Genomic DNA, 23,535 nt, shown 5'->3' on the forward strand with positions numbered 1-23,535 from the left:
TATTGGAACAGAAGGGACAGTATTTATTCTTTACCATAAATAAGATAAAATTTTTGAAGAAATTTGGATCATTTCACAAGGGGGAAGGCAAAAGCCTACCTCATTTAAACAATTTTCAAGAGCCTTTCCAAAACTATTCCATGTTACAGCATGGCATTTTAGACCTGCAAGTTTTTAAGAGTTCAAAGGACTTTAAGTTTTTAGGCCTTATCTATGCATAACTCATAACTGAGCACTCATCAATAGTTATGTACTTTTATTTTACTATACCCAAAAATAATTCTCCGGACACCTGAACTAAGACCAAAAAAATTAGTTCTGTACCAGATACCAGAATTAAAAGTAAAACCTAAGAGTGATTAAAAACCAGTTATGTATAACAAATAATTTATCCTGGAGAATGCTGCAACCACAGAAACTATAGAAGGAAAGAAATAAGCAAACTTATGATGCACTGGCTATTCAAGCAATAAAATCGATTTATCTGCTTTTCTTTACAGAACACTATCAGGGTTTCCTAACTGTATAGAGGAAAAGTATTTCCTTTCTTCCACCCCCCCCCCCAAGATTGGTTACTTAAACATTTTTAATTTTAAGAAAATTCCAAATATTTGCAATGTCTTTGAAAATTATTTTTAAATTTCAAGATTATCATGCCTTAATTGCAAAAAAGTAGATGTATCAAGAAGCATACAAACAATCCATTAAGTGACTGGAAACAATACCAGAGCAAGGGGTGTAACAAATGAGGCAGGAAAACAAAGTGATTTCTTGCTGTGGACTCACTATTCATGATGACTTGCTCATACACTTGTTAACAAAAAAAACCAAAAAAAAAACAAAAAAAAAAAACCTATTGCTAGTTGTTAAATAAAACCAAATGTACTGCATTAGAGACCCAACCTGATATTCAAATACTTTAGTATTTAGAAGTTTTTATTAGTTTCCTATACACAATACATTACCATACAAATGAAATAAAATCTGATGAAAATGGGCAAAAAGAAAAATAAAAATCAGTCTAACACTAAAAGGGGAGAAAACAATTAGAAACATACCTAAAAGCAGTCTCTTGAGAAAGGGCAACTGGGAAAAAATATATCTAAACAGGGATTAACCAATAGGTGCAACTAAATGTATGAAATGAGACTCTGCCTTTACACAGTGAGAAAATTACTATTCCTCATATCCTTCTATGAATTGTTCTTACATTTGTTTGCCTGTACCGGTTTTTTCCCAAATATGTTCAGGCAGGTTCCTGTTACATTAGAAAAGTTCAAGACCATGACCACCCTCTGAGAGCCACAAGACAAAAAGAGTCACAACTTAACTCCTCTAGCAGACTTTCTACTTGTACAAGTAGCATTTGCTGCTTCCCCTACTTTCCTCTCAAGACAGTGTTAAACACTTTTTTCTGTTTGTTGGGAAAAAAATTCCAAATAGTGCATAGCAGAAAGTCCTACCTTTAAACAAATACAAAGTTTTTCTGGAAAAGTCCCACAGGAAAAAAAAAAAAAGGAAGAAAACTAACAAGGCTCAGAAGACATCTGAATCAATTTTTGCCAGCCCTCTTGCAGTTCTGAGACATCTGTAAGAATGGGAGGCTGAAGACAGAGCACCAGTAGATGAAGACATCAATTCACAGACTGAAATGGATCACTCCCTGTTTAAGTGTGACTGACAGCTTGGAAACATTAAAAAAACACCTGATTGATAATAAATCCAACAGCACCTCTTGTCAAAATGAACACCTGGACCCAAAAATCTCCCAAGATGAGGAGTCATGATTGCAACACACACTGATGAGAACCATTCAGATTTCATGGGAATTCTTGCAAGCAACAGTATGGCCAAAACACTGTTTCCTTTTTTCCACTTAGAAAATTCAAACTTACTGTAATCCATTCCTCTGATCAAATGCAGGGATCATAGAACCAGGATGCTCTGACATCAGAGCAACCAGCAACTGCAAGACATCCATTAGATTGTCATCCTGTTGGATAAAATTTACAAATTTGAATTCATAACACATACACTGGAACATTGTTTTGGCTAAAAGAACTACTATAAAATATTTCAAAAGTATGGGGAGATTAATAATAAACTAAGGACCAAATCACTTTGGCCAAGATCAAAAGAACTATAGCTCTAAAGGCAAGTGCAGAAGAAAACATTACCAAAAATATACTTAACTGTTTAGGGCAAAAAGTGATATATCAGTGTCTGGGATGTAAGGATTTGACAGGCAATGGAAATTTAGACAATGTTCCTTCCTTCGACACACATGCTCCTCTGTTTGCATGTGTATTCCCAATCCCATCCTGCACAGGAGCTACAAATAAACTGCTGCACATTTTCTGGGGCACAGGGTGGTGTTTAATGAAAAGTTTCTACTCAGAAATGTTCAAACCATGAGGAAAAAAATACTACCAACTGCCACAGACAATATATTGAATGGGTAATTCAAGCCGCTTAGTAAATTTTTCCATACTTTTAATTTAAAGCACTCTAAGCTACAGTTCATTAATTTGTTCCAAATTCATTGTAACTAAAAGTAACGTAGGAAATAACAAAATGTAACTGTCTTTTCCCATAATCTGTAGTATTAAAATAAACATTTCTTTTAAAACAGAAAGAGCCCACAAATAAAACACTGACCAACACTTTTGAAGAAATACTCTGATTCTCTACTCTAAGAGTATTTTAAACAAATACTATAATACTCAATTAGAAAATTAGTTTTACATCCTCCTGAACAATTCTATTCACCTGATGATATTAACAGCTGACATTACAGGGGCTATCACTATTCAGCCATATGAGAAGGCTTAATTTTAATTTTTTTTTTGTTGATGCTTTTCTGAATTCACAGTTAAGATTGTGGGATTCAGCATTCATGGATCTCTGACGCATGATTTTGCAAACTGCTACGATACTAAAAACATCACATCCTAATCTGAAGGCTGTATAAAACTTCTGCTATTTTAATTCACTCTTACATGGTACCAAAGGTCTTATTATTTACTTCTCCACATACAGTAGAAATGCTTGACTATGATACTACCACATAGCAGTAACCAACACAGAGAATAAAATGAAAATAGAGGTGTAAGCAAAATTCTTTAAAAATAAAGAATCTACACTTCTTGAAATGAAGGTCAATTAATTCCTTATTTTACCCATTTCAAGTGCCCTTACAGAGATGCGATCAGTTAGATTTATGTCCCCAGTTCCCTTGTCTTTGATGTTGCATCTGGCATAAAGTGCCTTTCCCTGGTGCTAAAATATGAAGATGCAGATGTATCAGTGGTAACCAACATTTTCTCCCAATTAAGTTTATATGCTTCTCTTAGATGCCATTAACATATATCTTTATTTTTTTAATGCATGTTTTCAATTTTATGGCTTTATTTAAGAAGCAAAATAAAAAGGAGAGGAAAAAGAAAACAAAAAATACTACTTAGGCAGCCTAAAATAAGGTTTTGACTTTTTTTAAAGTCACTCTCACCATCTGTTTTTCTGCTTTGTAAATTGGTTTGTAGAACATAAGAAACCATTCTGACTTACTGGCTAAATGAACTTCAGTCTAACATTGAACATAGCTTAAATCACTGCAAGAATATTGGCATATCAGCACACTACTCTAAAGAATTGGACAATGTTTGCTACTTCCTCTGCAGAGCCATCTTGTGGCATAAAGGAGGTTATATTTGAAATTATTCAAACATTTGGTCACAAACAGCACGAATATGCTACTCTTTATAAACATATCCCCCAAATTAAAAATTACCTCATGTATAGTAAGCAGGTAATTGAGGATAGCCTGCAATTCATCTTCTTTTATTCCGTAGTCCTTTAAAAACAAACAGGTTTTAAGTATCACCTTTCAAGTATAGAATGCTGTTTCCAAAAAAAATCATCATTACAAGAAATGTTTATATCACAAAGCAAGTACCACACAGTAAATTTGCTGTCACTTGATTCTGTAATAGCTTCACAGCTGCAAGTTAGCTTCTTACCTGTCCCCAAAAGGAGCTGCTGAATGCCATAAAAGTGTTTTAAAGCAATTTCAACACTGGCATATAAACAACATAAATAGCAATATAGTATATGAAATTGTTGGAATAATACATGTTAATTGATACAGTCAATTTGAACTGAGAGCTTCCTGTTAACAGAAGAATTAAATGGAGGTAATTAAAGGACTCAAAAGCAGATCTGACAGTTTAACTGTAAGCCTCTTAGCTATATCCATATCCATGTTTGCTTCTTACTTTCCACTAGATAAGCCCATCTTCAGTTGCCATCAACTTTGAAGAAATCTCCATCATTTGTTGTACCTATCCCAGCAATATGCCTTGAGGTATTTTTTGTGAAAATAAAATTGAAACCAACAGTTTCTAAGAACAGGATGAGGGTAGGCAAAAGAAGACTTCTACAGTTCTGGGGCTTTAATTTTTTAAGGCAAGTCTTTCATTTCCCAAAAAGATCTTGCACCACTATGTACAAACAGAAAACTTGCCAAAGGATCAAACCCAATCCTTTTTGACAGATGTTCTATTTACTATTGTGCTGGTTTTGGTTGGGGTAGAATTTATTTACAGGAGACAGCACGCAGCTATGGTTTGGATTTGTGACGGAAAACAGTGTTGATAACAGAGATATTTTTGTTGTTGCTGAGCAGGGCTTACGCAGAGACCGAAAATTTGTGATAGGAAAAGGTCATGAAGAGCCTATAAGCAACAGAGCTGCTGAATTCCAATATTCCTCTAAATATCCAAGAAACAGTTGTGAAGCTTATTGATAGAGTCTTTCTTATCCTCCTCTGTCCCACTGACCCACAGCAAATAGTATTAAATGTTTATATTTAGTCTTTAGCCACTTATAACATAGCTGATACTGTTCATGTTAAAAAAAAAAAAAACCTTAAATACTTATTTCCCCAACACTAAATATTTCTAAGCTAATAACAGCTTAGAACTTCCCCTTTTAAACAGCTTAAAAGGAGAAAAAAATGCATCCTTAGCACTGCTGTCCATGGCAAGAACCACAAAAAAAAGAAGCATCTGACATGGTTTTTCTGTTTATTTGCTATCAGAAAATTCAACATGTTTAAAGCATGTTAGGCATTTCTTTATGAAAAGAAACTCAAACATCCTACCACAATTTAAAACTATCTTACCTTCGTGACTAGCTGTTTAATGAACATCAACAAAAATGCTCGCAGGGATAAAATCTCCTTCTGAGTAGGCCGTGGACCATCTGAAAAAAAAGTAGATATATAAAATGCAAATTAACAGTTGTTATTAGCATAGACAGTATTTTCACAAAGAAAAATAAAATACATTTTCTGGGTGAAGAAGGCACAATTCTAAGTCTTTCTACCCTCTATTTCAGACTACAAAATACTACTGTGTTTTATAATTTTTATTAGCAAGATGTATGATTAGTGAGGTTCACTAAGGCTTCATCTAAATTCTGATTATTTTAATGTTTCCTTGTAGTGCTATGAACCAAATTAATGCAAGGAATAAGACTGATAGAAGAACTTTAGGTCAGAATTTCCAGATTTCAAATTTTTGACATTTACAGTTTATAGGTTTTTCTAAAGTTCTGCCATAGCTTAAAGCAAGAGCTACATGCCATTATTATATACTGGCTAAATACACAAAAATCAATCTTACAATGCCATATATAAAGAGTACCTTGAAAGACAGGACTTACATTTTTAACTCAAAGTCAAAAAAGACTGGCTTCTGCCATCTTGTGCAAAGCAGACTTTCAAAGAAACATTTTAAATATTCAAACATTCAGTACCTCCCAGGAGAGGCAATGTTAAAAAAAAACCAGGTGCAACCAAGTGCCAAAGTCAAGTAAAAGCTTTGGCAAAGAAATAAAAGGAAGTGCTGCAAATACATTTTGGGGGACAGTTTTTAGATTTGCCTGGAGGGTCACAGTTCTCATGATCTTAATCATCACAGAAAAGCAAACCATCTAGAGAATGAAAGTAATCATATGAGTCTGGTTTTATAAAGCATAGGCCCACAGGCATATTTAGTTTAAGAACAGCTATTTTCAGTATAAACCATCCAAGTCAAAATAAGCCATTAAACTGCATTGCTAATACTATCCTATCCATCCATTTGCCTCAGGGTCAATAAATGAGTTACAAAACTAAGTAAATCCACAAGAGACTAAAAAGAAAGGAGTAAAACATGCATGCTTTGCTTCTTATAGGATGAAAAATACTACAAAACAATCCTTACAGCCCTCTAATAGGCAGGTCTGGTAATTTTGACAAGTTGGTGGCAGGAAGTCAGACTCATCTAGGGAGCACTCCTAGTAAATCTAGCTCTCTCCCATCACCTGCTTCTCTCTCTGAAATTTCAAAAATTACAGAGAAAGACCATATTCCCAAGCACAGCTCTACTGTTCCAACATCCTACCATTTCTCTGACCATCTCTGTCTAATATCAGTTTACATAGCTGTCTGATGACAGAGGATATGACTTCTAAAGAATGTTTCCTATAGATTGTGAAAAAAAATCTTTCAAAGACAAAAATAGACCACTCACACTGTTACAGGGAACCCATCACACTGAAGGGTAATTATTTCTGAAGAACCGATGGTTCTATTCTAAACATTGTATATAAACTTTTTTAAAACAAATATCAGGTTGTGAGCATAAAAATCAAAATATATATATACATACCTATGCCCTTGGGAGTTATCCCACTGCGATCCTGAGGGTTCACCACCCAGTAATAATACTTGAGGGTGTGCATGACCAAAAGAACTGTCCCAACCCGCCGGATTGCTCCATAAATATTAACAGTGGCAATGAACTCAGTAGACAGGTAAGTGTACAGGGTCAGCTGAACCTACACCACCAGTCAGGAACAAAAATCATCACACATGAATTAAAGCATGTCAGATAACTGAATTCTTGCATTTCATCTATCAAAATGTCTTAAATAGATTTTCTGTACATAGTTTAGTCTTAAAAACTCTGAAAACTGATGAAAAATTTAATTATATTTCTGAAACTGTACAGTGCTGGTTAGAAGGTTTCAGCTGCAAAGTTTTGACCAAAGTTATTCACTGTCAGAAAACAGAAATTTACCAAAACAGAAATATTCACTTTCAATTTCTATCAAGACTTAAAATCTGACAACCAAAATAATTTCCTCTTCAAAAATTGCTGAGTTTTTCCCAACTAACCTGTAGAACACTGCAAGTTTCCCAAATCACAGAAAATCCTGAGTCTGCAAAACTTGACAACTACATGCAGCAAAGCAGAGTCTGAAGACAATTCTTGGATGATTTCTGTTGCAGAGCCAGAACGCGTAATTCTTTGGAGTCAAGGCTTAGTTTCAACACTCCCAAATCAATACACTGTAAGATACCTTATGGATAAGAATAAGCAATTTTACCTGTGCTGGGATATGAATCCATATTTCAGGATTCAGGAGAACATGATCACACAGCTGCTTCAGCAGGGGCACCCCATTGTGTAAATTGCTCAGGTATTTTGAGAAGGCAATGCAAAGTTCTAGCACAGCTCTGGTAACATGAGCTTTGGAAGACTGCAAAAGAAGATTTGCTTAAGGAGAGCCCTGCAACAGTCTACGAAAAGTACTTAACTCAAAAACAAATTAAACATTAATGTAAGACATCAAGGAAGATTTACTTTACCTTTTCTAGACTGTGTCCTATCACAAGGAAGCCTTTACAGGAAAGCATTTGTTCTTGCATAGCAATAGAGTTCTTCAACAACTCCATGATGAACGCCAGTAAAGTAGAACTGGAAAACATGTTTTAGTAAACAAAAACGTGCTAAAGGGTTACAACACGACAAAGTATTTCCAAATTAACACTCCCACCACAGAACCCTGAGATATGTGTTATGGAAATGTTCTGTTATGTAAATCAGAACTTTTAAAACAAAAAGCAAGACTAAATTTTGAATGCTTGCTTCAAAAAACTTCTTTATTTAATTAATACTTTTCTAACTTGAAATTCTGGCCTCTGAGATAACCATATGAAAACAAATTATTCCTTCTGAATTCTTGCAAAAATGCCACAATTAAGTTTGTACTACTCTCTGCTTCATGTTTCAACTATAAACTTCTGCAAGATCAGTTACAATTACCGTTCTACTTCTTAAGCTATCAGATGAGCAAATATTTTTCTAGACACAGCTTTGCTGTTGTGCTGCTGCCAGAGGTAATATTCCTGTCAAGGCACTACTGCCTCTGGGTCAAGACTTTAACCAGCTGAAAACCCCTGTATTGCTGGGCCAATTTGCAACTGCATCAAATCCCTGACTTATCACATAGATACCCAAGTCTGAGCCAGCTCAGGAAACACCCAGACACAAACAGATGGGCTGAAGGAATAGAGTGACCATCCCTTCTAGGAAACAATATGGATACAGATCATCTTTAAACAGTCATGAAACTACAAATGCAATGAATCAGAGCAAATTACACCAGAATTCTAAAAAGCATTCCCTTCATTTTTACTGCTGCTCTTTAACTTAGAAACTTTAGAGCTCCACCAGCTTCTGTGTCTGGGTGTTCAGAAGTCGGATGGAGTTGAAACAGAGCTCAAACCAGAGCAAAAGCCTAGCAGCAACACTAAAGTAACAGTATCTTCCAAAAATCTGAAGGTTAAAACAAAGCAAAGAAAAATTCCAAGGAATGACTTCATGTAGCTGAAAAATTCACCCTTCCTGAAGTTTCTCTTCAAGCCTTCTCCAGTGAATTGTCTCCATGACAGGAATAAGCTCAAGAAAATTACCCATAATTCTACTACACAAAAAAAAAAAAATTGTCAACTATAAAATTTGTATACAGTTTGATTCTTTGGGAGCTTTCACAGAACACATGGTGCAAACAACTACATCACTTTGAGGTCCTGTCTGTAACCTTTCTGTTGTAAGACATAATTCATTGTTGCACAAGACAATGCAAACTACTCTGCTATTTGATAAAGCAATAGGTAATTTATTTTACTTCAAAGGAACAAAGCCCAGGACACTGCAAGTCCATGCACTCACCAAACAGTTGTGTCAATGTGGTCTGAGGAATACTGCCTATAATCCAATTGTGCAAAGAGAGGGAAAAGCACCTGCACTCCTCCAATGGAGTGCAGGGCACTTTGGATGGAGTGCGTCAAGACTGCTTTCACATCCTGACAAAGAAGAAACAAGAAATATTGAAACCTCCTTCAGACACTGATAAAAAATTTGTTAAAATAGCCTTTAATTTCTTCAATATAAAAGCTGTATTACTACCAAGCAAAAAGAAACAGCAAGAACAAATTGGCTGCCACAGTCACACTAAATGCCCAGTATGCCTGACCTACTGCTTTAGATAGAGATACTTTTAGATACAGATCTACAGTGCAGTTCCTCAGGTGAATATACAGGAGGTAGTATTCAAAGTACAGGGAAGAAAAGGATTTCATATCAACAGCACAAAGGATGGGAGACAGGGAACATCTGTAGGGGAGTGAACATGTCAGAAGTAAGGAAGAAGGATTTTTTTTCAAAGCTAACCCAGCCTTTGCATTTATTAATAGAATACATTTTTTTCTTAGGATTCTTTTGCATCTTCTTTAGTTCAAGAAACGGGGGCAGGTCCGACCCAAAAAAAATCAACCTATATGAAATTGCATATCAAGATCCCTATAAAACTGGATTTTAGGTATGGAAACAGAAATCATTTGTACCCTCCAAATCTATGAAAATTTTTATTTACCTGCAGCATGAGGGCATGTGGTGAATGAACAAAAATAGAAGGGTTATCCTTAGGGGATGACTCAAGACACAGCTGTGCATCTGTAGCCCTTGGATTGTACATAAATGCAATAGCACTGGAGAGTTTACCATCATATAGCAACAATTTGTGATGTTCATCAAGGAAGAGATCACTTTCTGCCTTGAACTTGAATGTTCCCTGGATTGGAAAGCAGGATTGAGGAAGGAAAAGAGAAAAAAATTAGTTTAAGCACACTAAAGATACAGATCAGAACAACTATTGCAAAAAATGATTACAATATTGCTTCTTTAATCAAGTAGTATTTCACAAAGAAAGGTTCTCATAAGTACCAAAGACTCATAATACTCAAAATCAATTTTACAGTATTAAAATGGCAGAATTCTTTTGTCATCTGAAGAGTGTCATTGCTAGGAGGGTGGGTAATATAAAAGAACCACATCAGCCTGGAAACAGCAGGACTGTCAGCAATGTTCACTCAGAAGGAACTAATAATTGAGGCGCAGATACAAAAGGAACCATCATTTTTAGCATGTTTGTACATCTGCTGGGTAACAACAGCCTTCAATTAGTGCCCCTCAGCCTATGACAAAACAAATAATAAATCACTGCAACAAAACAAATCCTCAGCATTGACTTCACACATTAAAAAAACCCCACTAGCACAAGAAACTATAAAGCCACATTTCTAAAACAAATACATCATAAATGATATAAAGTTTTCAGCCTCAATGAAAAAGTGAACCCAGTCAGAGATAACAGTTGTGCTCTCTCTCTCCCAACCACCAACATGGAAATTCTGAGAAGCAAACAGGAATACCTTTTTTTTTTAATAACAAATCAAGAAACTGAACTAATGCTTACTTGTAGCTTCTAAGGCCATACACAGGCTTACAGAAGAAACATGGAAGAGTTTAATAAAAATATTACACTGAAAGATCATTTTTTTAGGACACAGAAGTGTCACAACATTCTTAACACCTACCATAAAGAATTAAACTTAGGAAAGTCAATTCTAAGATACCTTATATCCCAGACCAAGCTGATAAATGGCAAAGATCTGAGCAGCATTGAGAGCCTCACTAAAAAGGTAAACAGATGTCATCTGCCCACAAAACACTCGATTGGCATCTGCTGTTTCTGAAGAACCCAGGAAACATTTGTCAAACGTCTGAAAACAGAAAACAGAACCCAGTAACAGGGTTTAATCTATGCTACACAAGCAAATCATGCAAAAAAATATGCATTTCATCAGGGAATATTTTTACATAAACAAGTACTTGAGGGCCTCAGCAGAAACAAGTATTAAGTTCTGAGATGCATAAAACCACAATTTATTCCTCTATCAGAATGTTACCATTTTTATTTCAACATTTTTTTTAAATGCATTAAATGGGGGAGGTTTATTAATAGAATGGTAAAGAATATCTATGTAATGCATCAAGATGTTCAGCTGCAGACAGTGTGCAGGGATTACTCACATCACTGGTGTTGACAAACCATGTTATTTCCCCATAAGATGCCAGTTCCCCATTCACATAACATCGGAGTTCACTGTTCTTCCAGCGGTTATAGATGTGCACTATAGTCACCATGTACCACTAAACAATAAAAAAACAATTGATATAACTCTATGAACACTTGGGAGTAGCTTAAGCATTCAAGTGGGGCTTGGAAGAACAAATTCACCTCTTTATGTGAATTAAATTAAGACTGAAAGATGTGTCTTAAGTAGAAAAGATTAATAAGTCACTAGTGAGTTTTCTTGCATTGCTATGTCAAAGAATAACATGTCTTTCCTTCCACACAGGAGCTTAAAAGGTATTTATAACATGTAACTCCAAAAATCTTTATGACAATGCTGAATCAAATTTACACTGAAACTACTCTGTAAATAAGTTCTAAACTGAGCTACTCTTAGCAGGATGGACTTCTACAAATGCCATTCCAAAGAGCAAGGATGGCTTCAGACTAAAGCCTCTCAAAGGCTGTGCATGTCAAATTATCACAAACAGAATCCATATTTACAGCAAGGGATTACTGATAAGGAATTCCTGAGGAGGCCTGTTCTCCCACAAGATGTTTACACCAGTTCCAGAAACATTAGCAGGACATCTAAGTCAAAAAGGGAACATCCAACATCACATAACACTAGCTAATAGGCAAGTCAGCCTTTAATACCATTAATAAAATCAACTCATGTTTTAGTTGTAAAATTAAAAAGAAATAATAATTCAGAACACATATTTGTTTTGCTCATTGCAGTGTAATTGTTTTTCTACAGAAAGATGAGATTAATCAATAGCTACAACACAGACTCCCAGGCTCACATTTTAGACTCATGAAACATGTTTGAAAGATTTTATTATTTTTACTCACCTTTTGTGGCTTGAAATCAAATTTTACACAGTGCTGGAAACCTTTTCCCTTTGATTTTATGGATGTTACAATCAAGCAGCTTCCAACAAAGTGAGCAGAATAACCAAGTCCTTTGTTTGTTCGAAAACTGACAAATCAGAACAAAATCAGCACATACACAGATGGATGCAGAAATCACAATTAATAGAAACTGAATATCAGCAATATCAGCTTTACATAATACTCACCAATATAAATAAGGCTTATCCTTATCCACATTAATATTATTTACAGGATCCATTCTTAGCCAAGTGTGGAAAGTAAATCCATTCTGGTATGGCCACTTGGCTATAGGAGGTAAGGCAATAGCCTGAAGAAAGCAAGAAGTTATTCATGTAGAAAGATCAACACAACAGTAAAAGTGTGCAGCTTAAGATACATTCTACAAATATATGCTGATAAAAAGAAATACATTGCAAATGTATGCAGTTCCTCTATAACTAAGAAAAAAAAAATCTGGCCTAACTTCTTGTTCCCTTTGTACTTGATTGTTACAATATTTAATTAACCTAAATATTTTAAAACTGACCTTTATACCTCAAAACAGATTATTAATAGTAACCTATGCTTCAAAATTTAAATGCTTTAGCAAAAACCTTATGGAATAACAAGTTCTCAAAATGTAAATTCAGATTGTTTTGGTTTTATGGTAACCTGACAGAATAATCATATAGTGCTGGTGTTCAGGAAAATAACTGATCATAGTGTTGACATTCAGGAAAATAACTCATTAAAAAGGGAAAGCTGGCCACATTTCATTTAATGAATTATTTTCTCTCCTGAAATTCATATTTAAGTAGGCTTCCAGTGAGAATAACACAGAATTTCAAAACTCCTCAAATGAAACAAAGTGTAATCTCTCCACCAGGCAAAATCTTCATATCATACATTGTGTTTTTACTGCAAAGCCTTTGAGTTACAAACCATGAGGCAGAATACTTTGTTTCAAACAGCTGGGGTTTATTTTTTGGAGTTTTTCAGTTGGTTGGCTTTTTTAGCATCACTATCAACTTTCTGCTGGTGTGCAGCCAAATTTGCAATACACATTTCAATTAAGATTGCCATTAGCTCTGATCAATGATGCCACCCAGATGATCAATACCAATGAATTAAAAAAAAAAAAATCAAAGAATTCAAGTGTCTCCAGACTTGTTATTATGTTCCCATGCTCCATTCAGCTACTTCTGTCCACATAAAATGCTATAAATCCCTCTGTATATCAGCTAACTAACCAGTGTCCATGTCTTTGCACCAGTTCTTGGGAATTGGTAGCATTATCACTTGACTTAACTCACAATGGATCACAGAGTAATTATAGTAAATACTTCATTTCTTAAACTTCCTAATTTAAATATATATATAAATACCTTCATAAAAGTTACTAAGGCACCCCAATATCATAAAATACAGTTCAAGCAATCAAAATAATTAAGAGAATTTAAACCAGAAGTTAGATAGAAAACTACTCAATACCAAAATGAACACAGATGTCTGTATATTGTCAAGTTCTCTTGCATGTGATAAAACTGCAGAAGCACTTTTCTAGTAGTCAGCATTTTCCAGTCTCCAAAGTTTTCATTCAAAAAAATATTTTATTATGTCATCAAGTTGGTGAAATTCATCCTCAAACCACCAAGGCAGAAAGCTAATGGGTTTATGTAAAGAAAACTGGAAAGAGTCATCTGATAAATCTTATTCAAATCTTATTCTGCATTAAGCATGAAATTTTGAACATGATTTTTTATTCTAAAATTGTAGAAGCAGAAATGTTGACATACTTGAATTCCATCAGAAGATTCTGCACAGGGTTTTCCAACTGCCTATTTAGTTTCAAATTCTTTTTCAAGTGAACACCACAGAATGTAGAAATTAGTCACAGGAACAATTACAAAAAGACTAATTGTTGCTAAATTTAAGCCTTTTCAGTATTATTCAGCCTATAAATATCTCGGATCAATGTTTTCTCAAAGATTTATCACAAGCATCTAGAATGAAAAGCAGGTATATTCTCCTTGAAACACAGTTTAACGGAACCAGTCTAAAAAAACCCCAACAAAATCCAAAAAAGGAGCCACATTTGTATCCATTCTTTATGTAATAGTATTTGTCCTTCTATAGGGATATTGTACACCTATTATAAACATGATTTATTCAGGCACTAGTGTAAGTGTCAGGCAGAGAAAAAAACTTGGTTAAAACCCTATGACAATGACAGATGAGACAAAGAACACCACAAATGAAAATAACCAAGGGCCTTAATAGAACAGTGGGCAAAAAACCAAGAAATGTAAAATAACTACATACTGCAGCACTTTTTCCTGGAAAGTTGAAGAAGGCATCAGGTCCATACTTCTGAGGCATGTGTTTTAACACAGACAGTAACTTCCCAGCATGTGGTGGCTGACAAAGAGAATTATTACATTTGTAAATAAGTAAAACAAACCTCTAAGAAAGAAAAGACTATACCCACAAAAAGCAAATTCTAACACATTTTTAACTTTGCACATGACTGAATAACACCCTGCTAAGAATCTCAGCACTTTCAATAAAACAACAGTCATGAATATCTTCACACAATATACAGTAGATGCACTGAATTCAAGTTAATTAGGTAACTTCACAAAGGACTTGAAGGCCAGAGCCACTTTCACCCAGCATAAATTAAACTGACCCTGAATGTTGATTCCTGCCACTGTCTGTTCATTCCCACCAGCTCTCTGCATGACTTTGCTATAAGCTAAAGAAAACGAACCGGTCAAGATGAAAACTAACTCGGGGAAAACAAATGCTAACCAATTTTTAATTACAGCTGTTCTGTGAAGTGGCTGAGTGAAACCTGTGCCAGCACAAGGGGGACAGGAATAGCAAGCAAAAAAGAGAGGGAAGATCAGCAGAAGATTATTTTCAGCAGGATGACAGTCATAATTAGCTTAAACTGATTGGGTTTATACTTTCACATACGTCCATGAAGAAAGATTCAAGTCCCACAGGCAATTTGGAGCACCTAAACTGAGTGCTCAGTGTAAATATGTAACACTTCACCACACATGCCCTGCTGATTTTATTTTAACAATCTGCAGCTATAAACACCAAATCTAGTGTATGAGCTCACAACAAAAGAATAGCAAATACCGATCACAGTGACAGGATGTGGTGAAAGACAGCACACAAAGTTGTCCTATCTTTCTGGCAGGTCTATTTTTAAACTACAATTTTATAATCCTGATATTTTCCTGCAAGTGCCCTTTTTCACACTGTTGTTACCCTCTGAAAACTATGCATGATGTTGGAGCATTGCATTATCCAACACAAGTATTTCAAATGTACCAAAGTTGAGTCAGTTCAGCAGTGCTTCAAGAATCTGAGTTAAAACTGAGGAGGAAATGCTGAGAGTTGCTTAGATGTCTGCAGTGCTATAGAATTTGATTGTGTTGCAACAAAATACTTGGTATCTTTACAGTTCTGCTGATTTTAAGATTTATGAAGTTGTACAACTCCTTGGCAATCCAACTGTGGCATTTTTCTCTTGCTTTCCCCTGTATTTGGTCTTTAATAAGGAAAGGAAATTAAATGCAAATAGCAGGGAGACAGGAAATGAAAAAGTTAATGTTACAGAGACAACTTTATTTCACCTACAGTTAAATATACTCTCTATGCTCAATTATTAAGTTTAAACCATCTATAAAGTTTAGAGCATTTATCTTTAAGAAGGTTAAGATCTCCAGAGTTATTTATTTCAAAGGGCCTTTTAAAGTCCGCAGTATTATGAGTGCATACTTGCTTTTATATGGTATACTATTTTTTAAATTATTTTAAGTCAACAGAGACATTGCTGCCTCTACCCTAGCCAGAGTATTTAGAAATAACAGGAGCTGAATTAAAATTCAAAGCAGCTAAATGAGTATTAAAATAGTTCCGAAGTCCAGTGAAACAAAGCAGAAAACTTTATCAGGTGGCCTCTACAACACGGACATTTTTACTTTATGGAAGGTGGTTTCTCAGTTGTAAAAGGGTCCCTTCCTATTCCACACAGGAACAAGAGAAAAATTTTTCATTGGGACTTACTTCCTTCAGTTCAATTCCGCCAAAGTTTTCACTTCCCTAACTGGATAAATTTTTTTAATCTTCAGATAAAGTACAGTAACATGAACATGGGAACAAACAGAATTGCCTCTGTAGGCATTTTTTATTTATTTCTCTCTTCTGATTTAAAAAAATACACCTTTTTCCTTCAATTTCATATAGCTGGAATCAAAAAAATGAAATCACATGCATAAAAACACTTAAGAGTCACCTTATTATTCCCAGGTGTTCAAAAAGACCAATACAGTCCACAGGTTCAAGAAGAAATTTACCTTCATCACTATTCTACTTCCTGTATTTTAATTGCTCTCAGGTAAAAACATTCTTTATATAATACAAGAAAGCTTCCTGTATTTTTTGGTACATTCAAAATTTGTTAATCATGAAGTTTTTGGAACAGTCTTAGCTTGGGAAATTAGGAAAAACATAAGCAACGCAATAAAAATTGTTTTGGTTTTGTGTTTTCTTTTACCCATCTCCCTTTTTCTCCTTGCAGCTTGCTGAAGAATAACTTCAGCTCTCGAACTGTCAGGTTATAGCTAGCCAACACACCAAGCATGTCCACTAAGAGATCTGAAAAGCAGAAAGAACAGCAATGTAAGTGCTTAATAAAATGCAGAGTCTAATTTTTAACATCTATTAAATAACTGTGTCCATGAGATTCTGCGTAGAAGCAGCACAGTTTGAGTCCCACACTGGGAGAGGCTCTACCTGCAATCATGTTGTCAGCTCTATTGATTCTTCTGAGCACTTGATCCACGAGTCCCACTTCCGTGCAGGCCTGGAGATTCCGTATGCTTTTCTTCAGGATTGCTGTGAACATGCTCCAAACCTCAGCCTGACAGGTGGTGTCACACTTATCCAATAAGTCCACCATGCAGGTGATGCCCTCTCCTTCTTGGATGATGAAGTTCATTTCCAAGTCAAACTGGCCTCCGACAAGCTTGCAGGGAAAAAATATGTAAAAAAAAAAAAAAAGCTTAAGGCAACTGTATCAAAGTATTACTCTATGCCTGAAGTTATTCATTCTGTGAGAAGAAAACTATCAAAGATGTAAGGGGAAAAAAACATAATAATGAAGTCAGTATCAATGTACCATCTCATTTTTCTTCTGTTTCAAGTTCCGTTGAGTAACAAAGGTGCTCTTACTATCAGATAGTAGGTGCACCTACTATCCGAAAATTGCTGCAGAAAAACATTTGAGTAGTTTAAGATAAAGATGTCCATGTTCAGCTTAAAAGTGAAGACACCAAGTGAGTGCTCTAAAACAGGTGAGCCAACAAAGCAGTCAAGATATCTGAAATTACCTGGAGTGACCCTAAAAGCTTTCCTTCGCATTTGTTTAACAAATCTCCATTAAGAGGGCAACTCTAGCCAAAAGGGGCTGATGCACATCAGAAATATTGCCACTTATGAACACTTATGAAACATTCCAGTGACTAACCTCGTTGAGAACCAGCTGACAGGTTCATTAGCAGTCCCAGATACTCAAAGGAAGCAAAGGCTTGCTGTATTTGCAGGCATGTGGAACACCAGCACTGTTCCAAGCCTTTGGGTGTGATTTGACTAAGACACTTAAATCCTGTAATATTTCAGGTCTCCTAGAGGCAAGTTTTGTTTGAACATACACTGAGTAACTAGCCACATATGCCTGTGCAGAGGAGGTGGAAAGGAAATAAACCTGCTCCACTCTCACTTGCATACTTAATAAAACAAAAATTCCAGCTGAAAGCAAAATGCATTATACTAAGTTAACTCCTTCATATCAAGTCCCTCTATCCACTCTTTCAAGTTCTCTTGGACTTTAGAGCAGTGTTAACATTACAAATGTGCCACACTTACCAAAATAACCATTATATACCAGCATACAAACAAGAATTCAGATATCATTAACAGAAATTATCAAAATGGACTCATGGCCAGAAATATTTCAGCTCGTTCTCACTTCTACAAGTTTGTGCTATTATTTCTGTCCTATGTGATGGTGTTCCTTTGACAGGCTTTGGCCATTAACAGCTTCAGTCCTGCCACCTGCTGAAGTCACATCATGTCAAAACTGCCCCAAAATCCATACACTAACTTGCTTCCATATTAGCTCCAACAGCTTCTCCCAGCTAGTCAAGATCCAAAGAACAACTTACAGAACAGAATATACGCTCTTCATTAACCACTGAAATTACCATACATTTTCCTCAAGTGTCTAAACCTTGCCACTTTGAAGAAGCAATCTTTGCACTTCTGGGAATAAATCAGTAGTGCCAAACACCACAGGAAGCAGAGAAAAGTTACTGCTTCTTTGACAGAATAGACAATGTCTCATGGCAATGATTTCTAAACAGTAATTTACGCTTTTCCATTTTCTCCTCTCTAGGTCATGAAAAATAATTATGCAATTTACTATCAGATGCTTCCATAATATCTCAGAAAACAGCAAGAACTGAATGGAGTGACTTGAGTTATATTCCCAGCTTCTCTATATCAACTCATGCTGTCAACTCAAACAAATCCATCAAATCATTACCATCCTCCAAGCCTTAGTTTTCCCCTTCCAAAAGATGGAACAGAGGCCTAACTCAAGAAAGCTCTGTAGGGTATGCTAAGCAGAATGAACTGACACAGCATTCTCTCAAAACAAATACAAAGAAAAATATACACCCTTAAACATACCTCTCAACAGAGCATTTGAAAATGTAAAATACATAATCAGAGTTATACCTCATTTCACACTGAATTTATCCTCTACAAAACTGAAGTATTCCTCAAGAATACTCTTAAAATTAAGGTAAGAAACAAAGAAAATATTGTATTCTGTGTAGAGACAGGACAGCTGAAGATTAAATTCTGGCCAAAAACAACCTGCTAATTCTTAACAAGAAGTCCAACTCTTTATGCATTTGGTTTTAACTATCAGCCAACCATCAATTATCACACGAAAACCACATACAGCTACTGGAGGTGACCTTACCTTCACCCTATAGTCTACACCACCAATCTTTCATTTTTGGCTACATACACTATTACCGGAACCTACCCATCCAGGAAGCTGTCAAATTAGGTTTCCAATCTCATCTGCAAACATAAGCATTTCAGGGAGCACATTCTAGGAATAATATGCTATGGTAAAAAATAATTACCATTTTTAACACTTCCTGTGAGGGAAGCGAGGACAAAAAAAATTGCCAGGGAAAGCAGAATACCCAAGGCGGGGTGCAGCTGATGTACAATATGTATGCACACCCATTAGGTACACACAGGCACACACACCCCCCCACACTATGTCATATTAACCCTTTCTAATGGTGATTTGAAACTGATCAACCTTCAAAACACAAATTTGTTTCCAATGACAGGGATCATAATCCAGGTCCATGCATTGGCTAGTTATTATCTGAGCTACAGTAATGGCTGTGCACAGCAAAATGTAATCTACCCAAATGTCACAGTAAGTTATGAATATCTGAGCAGCTTAATGCACCTTACTAGCCATGAAGTGTGAGAATGTAATCTTATTACCTTTTTTATGGTTGTATTTTTTTGAATAATGTAGCCTTTGAACTGATGTATAGTCTTTCCTTGCACTTTAGCATGATTTGGTCTCCTGTGTCACACAGTACATTTTTCAAAATTCACCAATTCAATGTATTTTAAGTCCTATGCTGAGCTGCATAAACAATCTTTATAGCAACCCACAGGGTGGCATAACATTTTCTTTCTTCAACATGTAGAATTAAGTACAAGCTTACAGGAATGGTTTTAAAGGTCAGCATTCAAAAACATCCTCACAAATTTCGGATTTTGCCAGTTATATCCATCCAATAGCTCAAGCTTTTCAGAAAAATAGTTCTACACTTAGCTGATTGAGAACAAGGAGAATACAGGCATTTTTGAATACACATGCAGAAAGTGTATTTTTCTCCCCTTAGGGAATTAAACTAATGAGAAGTCAACATAGTAGCACTAATTTTTAGTATAAAATAGCACTACAACATTCTAAATAAAACCAAAAAGACAATTAAGACACACTTAACCTTTCCTTGCAATGAAGTGATGTGAGATATGAAAGAAATGGTTCACTGTTAGGGTGAGCATCTACCAAACTACTGCAGAAAATAGCTCAGAATAAACAGTCAAGCTCCACTTTTCTGAAAGAACATGATCTGGATTATTAATCTAATTTAAATTATTTCTCCCATCAACAGATATAAATTATTTAGAAAGCTTGCAAGACAATACAAGAATAATTATTTCAATGACCTGTAACACAAAAAGAAGAAACCAAGTTCAAAATCAGTATTTCTCCTGGAAAACTGGCTATACTTGGGAGAACTATAGGGCAGGATCTTCACATTTTTATCTCAAACCCCCAAAAAAGTCTCCACTTCTATAGAGTTTCTTCATCATTCTGGTTGTTAGATAAGCCACACATCAAGTACTTTGATGTTCCTCAAAGCCAGGATGAAGGACTATTAACCAAACTGTGACCTCCCTTTTCCTCAAGATGATGATTTTGTAATATCAGAATTGTTTCTTTTAGTATGTCCAAAACAAGAAGTATGAACACCTATCCCATGAAGAAAAAAAAAAAAATGCAGTCAAACAGGCTGGTTCAATCTCTGTGAATTTTTTTTAAGTTTATGCTTAATAAGAACCTGCAAAGCTGGGCATTTATACTATTCTTTGCCTATGTTTATTCCTATCTTCCACCAAAGAAATAAACCACCTCCCTGAATCCATTGTCCCCTTCCACATACTCAGAAATATACTCCACATATTCAGAAACTCACTGAATTTAGTTTATTGAAATTTGTTGATCATCAAAAATAAATGCCAAAGATATGGGAAGCATAAGAATTGACATTTCTCTAGGGTAAGACTCTCACAGGATCATGGATGATTCCAAGTTGGTCAGATTCCAAGGGCACACAATAAACAGGAAAAGTCAGCACCATGATACACATTCATGATGTGATAAGAAGATGGTTGTGATTTGGAAAGACTTCTACAGAACAGAAGAAGAAAAACACTGGGAAAGAAAATAACTCAGACATACTAATTTTCATGTATTCTTTTTCCAACACTAACACAATACCTGGAGGTGAGAACATTAAAATCTGAGTCCTAAGAAGATTTGGCAGGAAAGCCTGTTGATAGTTTGAATAAGTGACACATCAAACAGTGACATTAGCATGAATGTGAAATCAGTGAAACAGGGTTTATGCCCAGAGAGGTTAAGAGGGAGGGCAAGAAAGGGGCAGAAAAAGCCTGGATGTCAACTTTTTTCTTCATTATATTGCTAGTGTATCAACCATAATGCACTAGAAAAACTATAGAAAAAACAAAGAACTCACTCAAGAAAAGTGAGGTCACACCTTCCAGTAAGACACAGATGATTTAAGGTCATTTGCTACCTTGGCTCAAAGTTTAAAAGTAAGTGAGACCATGAACGTGTAAGTGACCAGTGACCCTTTCACAGAAGGAAATATTCTGCTTCAACCACTTTTGTAAGCAGAACATTTCCTCTTGAATCTTGCTCCAGTTTTGGACTTGGTTTCTCCCATCTTCAAACAAAACCTGAAGTGACCCAAAAAACCCCAAACAAACAAACAAACAAAACAACAACAACAAAAAAAAATCAAAGAGCAAACAGGTAATTTTTGCAGAAAATCCCAAACTTTTCCTGCTGATACCTCAGGTTGAAGTCACCAATCTCCACCATCCAGTACTATCCTACAGTTATACCACAAAAAAAATAATACTAATAGTACTAATCTAACTTCTAAAGGAAAAAAGGATAGTAAGGAAAGAAGAAAAAAAAATATCCTTAATTAGCTGCTTTCTTTCTTATTGCCAATTCATAACAAAGCCTAGAACTTCATTTACCTGGCAAATGAATGAGAAGTCCATTTTAAACCAGGCATATCAAAAGTGGCATTGCACCACAGCAATGCACCCACTTTCAACTTGATGCTTCAGTGAGATTCTGTTCAACGTTGTCCTTAACTATGATCAAAGCTGGATCATTCAGAGAAAAACCATTCTCATTGCTTGCCTTCAAAGGGATGTAATATAAATGTTTTGCATTAAAATATAATTTCTTCAAGTCTGTCTGTTGATTGAAAAACTGTCTAAATGTGAATTTAACAGGCACCCACAAGGTGTTAAGAGTCTACTGCTGCCACCTAATGTTGTATTTAAAACCATTAGCCCAGAATTACACATTTTTAAGACCGTGTCTCAGCACTGTATCATTCTCTTCCTCCTCCACACACCTCTATCAGCAGCTTATATCAGCATGCTTCATCACAATGAAGAAAAAAAGCTGTATATCCAGAAGCAAGACAGGATAAAACTTCCAGGGAGCAGAAGAATTTACATTTAAGCACTGGCTTCTATAAAACCAGAGTTTCATCAACTTTGCTAAAGCTAACTACAGAGAACATACAATTTACCCAGGAAATTACTGGCAAGTATCTCCTACCCAGTTCATCTGAGACATAAACCAACTCATTAAAACTTTCCTTTAAAAATGCACTTAGCTATACATACATGAAAATTACCCTCTCAGTGAAAATAACAAATGCAAAAAAGCAAAATTCTTGATCATGTAGGTACAATACATCTGAAGCATCCTTCTGGTGTATGGGTTTTCCTTCCCAAGAGAATGGAGGCAGGGAGGATAAACAATTTTAAAATACAATTATGATATAATCAATGATTATTTACCCTAGCTAATAATCTAATATTTTCACTCTACTTGCAAGCATTTGCAAGTCAGATTAGTTCACTAACACAATTAGTTCAGTTTGGGCTGAAGGCCCAGTGAAAACAAAGCAATGCAAGGAAGAATTAGCTCTACACAACACTTTTAAACATGGGGGCTGGGGAAACAGGTCTATGAATTTCAAATTTTATACCTTTTGTGTTTAATCTACTTTAGAAAGAGCCATTAAATATATTTTAAGTATATACCAAAAACTGAAAATCAGTATCTTATAAAGGGAGCAACACCAGTTTTAAGTGAAATTATTAGCAAAGTTAAATTCTATTCTACACAAACAGGAAAAAAATTCTACATTTACCAGTTTGGTATCTATCCAAAAAGGGATCTTAATACAAACAGTTCAAATTAAAAACACCATGCTTGAACTCAAAACAGCTACAGCATTCCATGCTAGATGATCTTTAAGGCCCCTTCCAAACAAGCCATTCTATGATTCTTTGACATCACCTCTGTGCCTCTGTCCTCCAGAA

At 35.5% G+C, this 23,535-nt stretch overlaps 1 protein-coding gene across 6 annotated transcripts in view; it reads right to left on the reverse strand.

Annotated features, from left to right (window-relative positions):
- LRBA (LPS responsive beige-like anchor protein) overlaps window positions 1-23,535 on the reverse strand; it is a 392,984-nt gene that overhangs the window by 306,514 nt on the left and 62,935 nt on the right. For all 6 annotated transcript variants that reach the window (XM_085579290.1, XM_085579288.1, XM_085579289.1 and 3 more), the window contains 15 exons: window positions 16,996-17,227; window positions 16,757-16,857; window positions 14,506-14,601; window positions 12,390-12,511; window positions 12,163-12,289; window positions 11,265-11,384; window positions 10,808-10,954; window positions 9,766-9,963; window positions 9,063-9,196; window positions 7,697-7,805; window positions 7,435-7,587; window positions 6,714-6,882; window positions 5,183-5,262; window positions 3,791-3,853; window positions 1,896-1,993 (listed from right to left, as the gene is read on the reverse strand). In XM_085579290.1, the coding sequence (XP_085435416.1) occupies window positions 1,896-1,993; window positions 3,791-3,853; window positions 5,183-5,262; window positions 6,714-6,882; window positions 7,435-7,587; window positions 7,697-7,805; window positions 9,063-9,196; window positions 9,766-9,963; window positions 10,808-10,954; window positions 11,265-11,384; window positions 12,163-12,289; window positions 12,390-12,511; window positions 14,506-14,601; window positions 16,757-16,857; window positions 16,996-17,227 (1,949 nt within the window). The remainder of the gene's footprint in view (window positions 1-1,895; window positions 1,994-3,790; window positions 3,854-5,182; window positions 5,263-6,713; window positions 6,883-7,434; window positions 7,588-7,696; window positions 7,806-9,062; window positions 9,197-9,765; window positions 9,964-10,807; window positions 10,955-11,264; window positions 11,385-12,162; window positions 12,290-12,389; window positions 12,512-14,505; window positions 14,602-16,756; window positions 16,858-16,995; window positions 17,228-23,535) is intronic.

Source organism: Lonchura striata, chromosome 4 (assembly GCF_050655825.1).
Source record: "Lonchura striata isolate lonStrDom1 chromosome 4, ASM5065582v1, whole genome shotgun sequence".
NCBI classification, from domain to species: domain Eukaryota; kingdom Metazoa; phylum Chordata; class Aves; order Passeriformes; family Estrildidae; genus Lonchura; species Lonchura striata.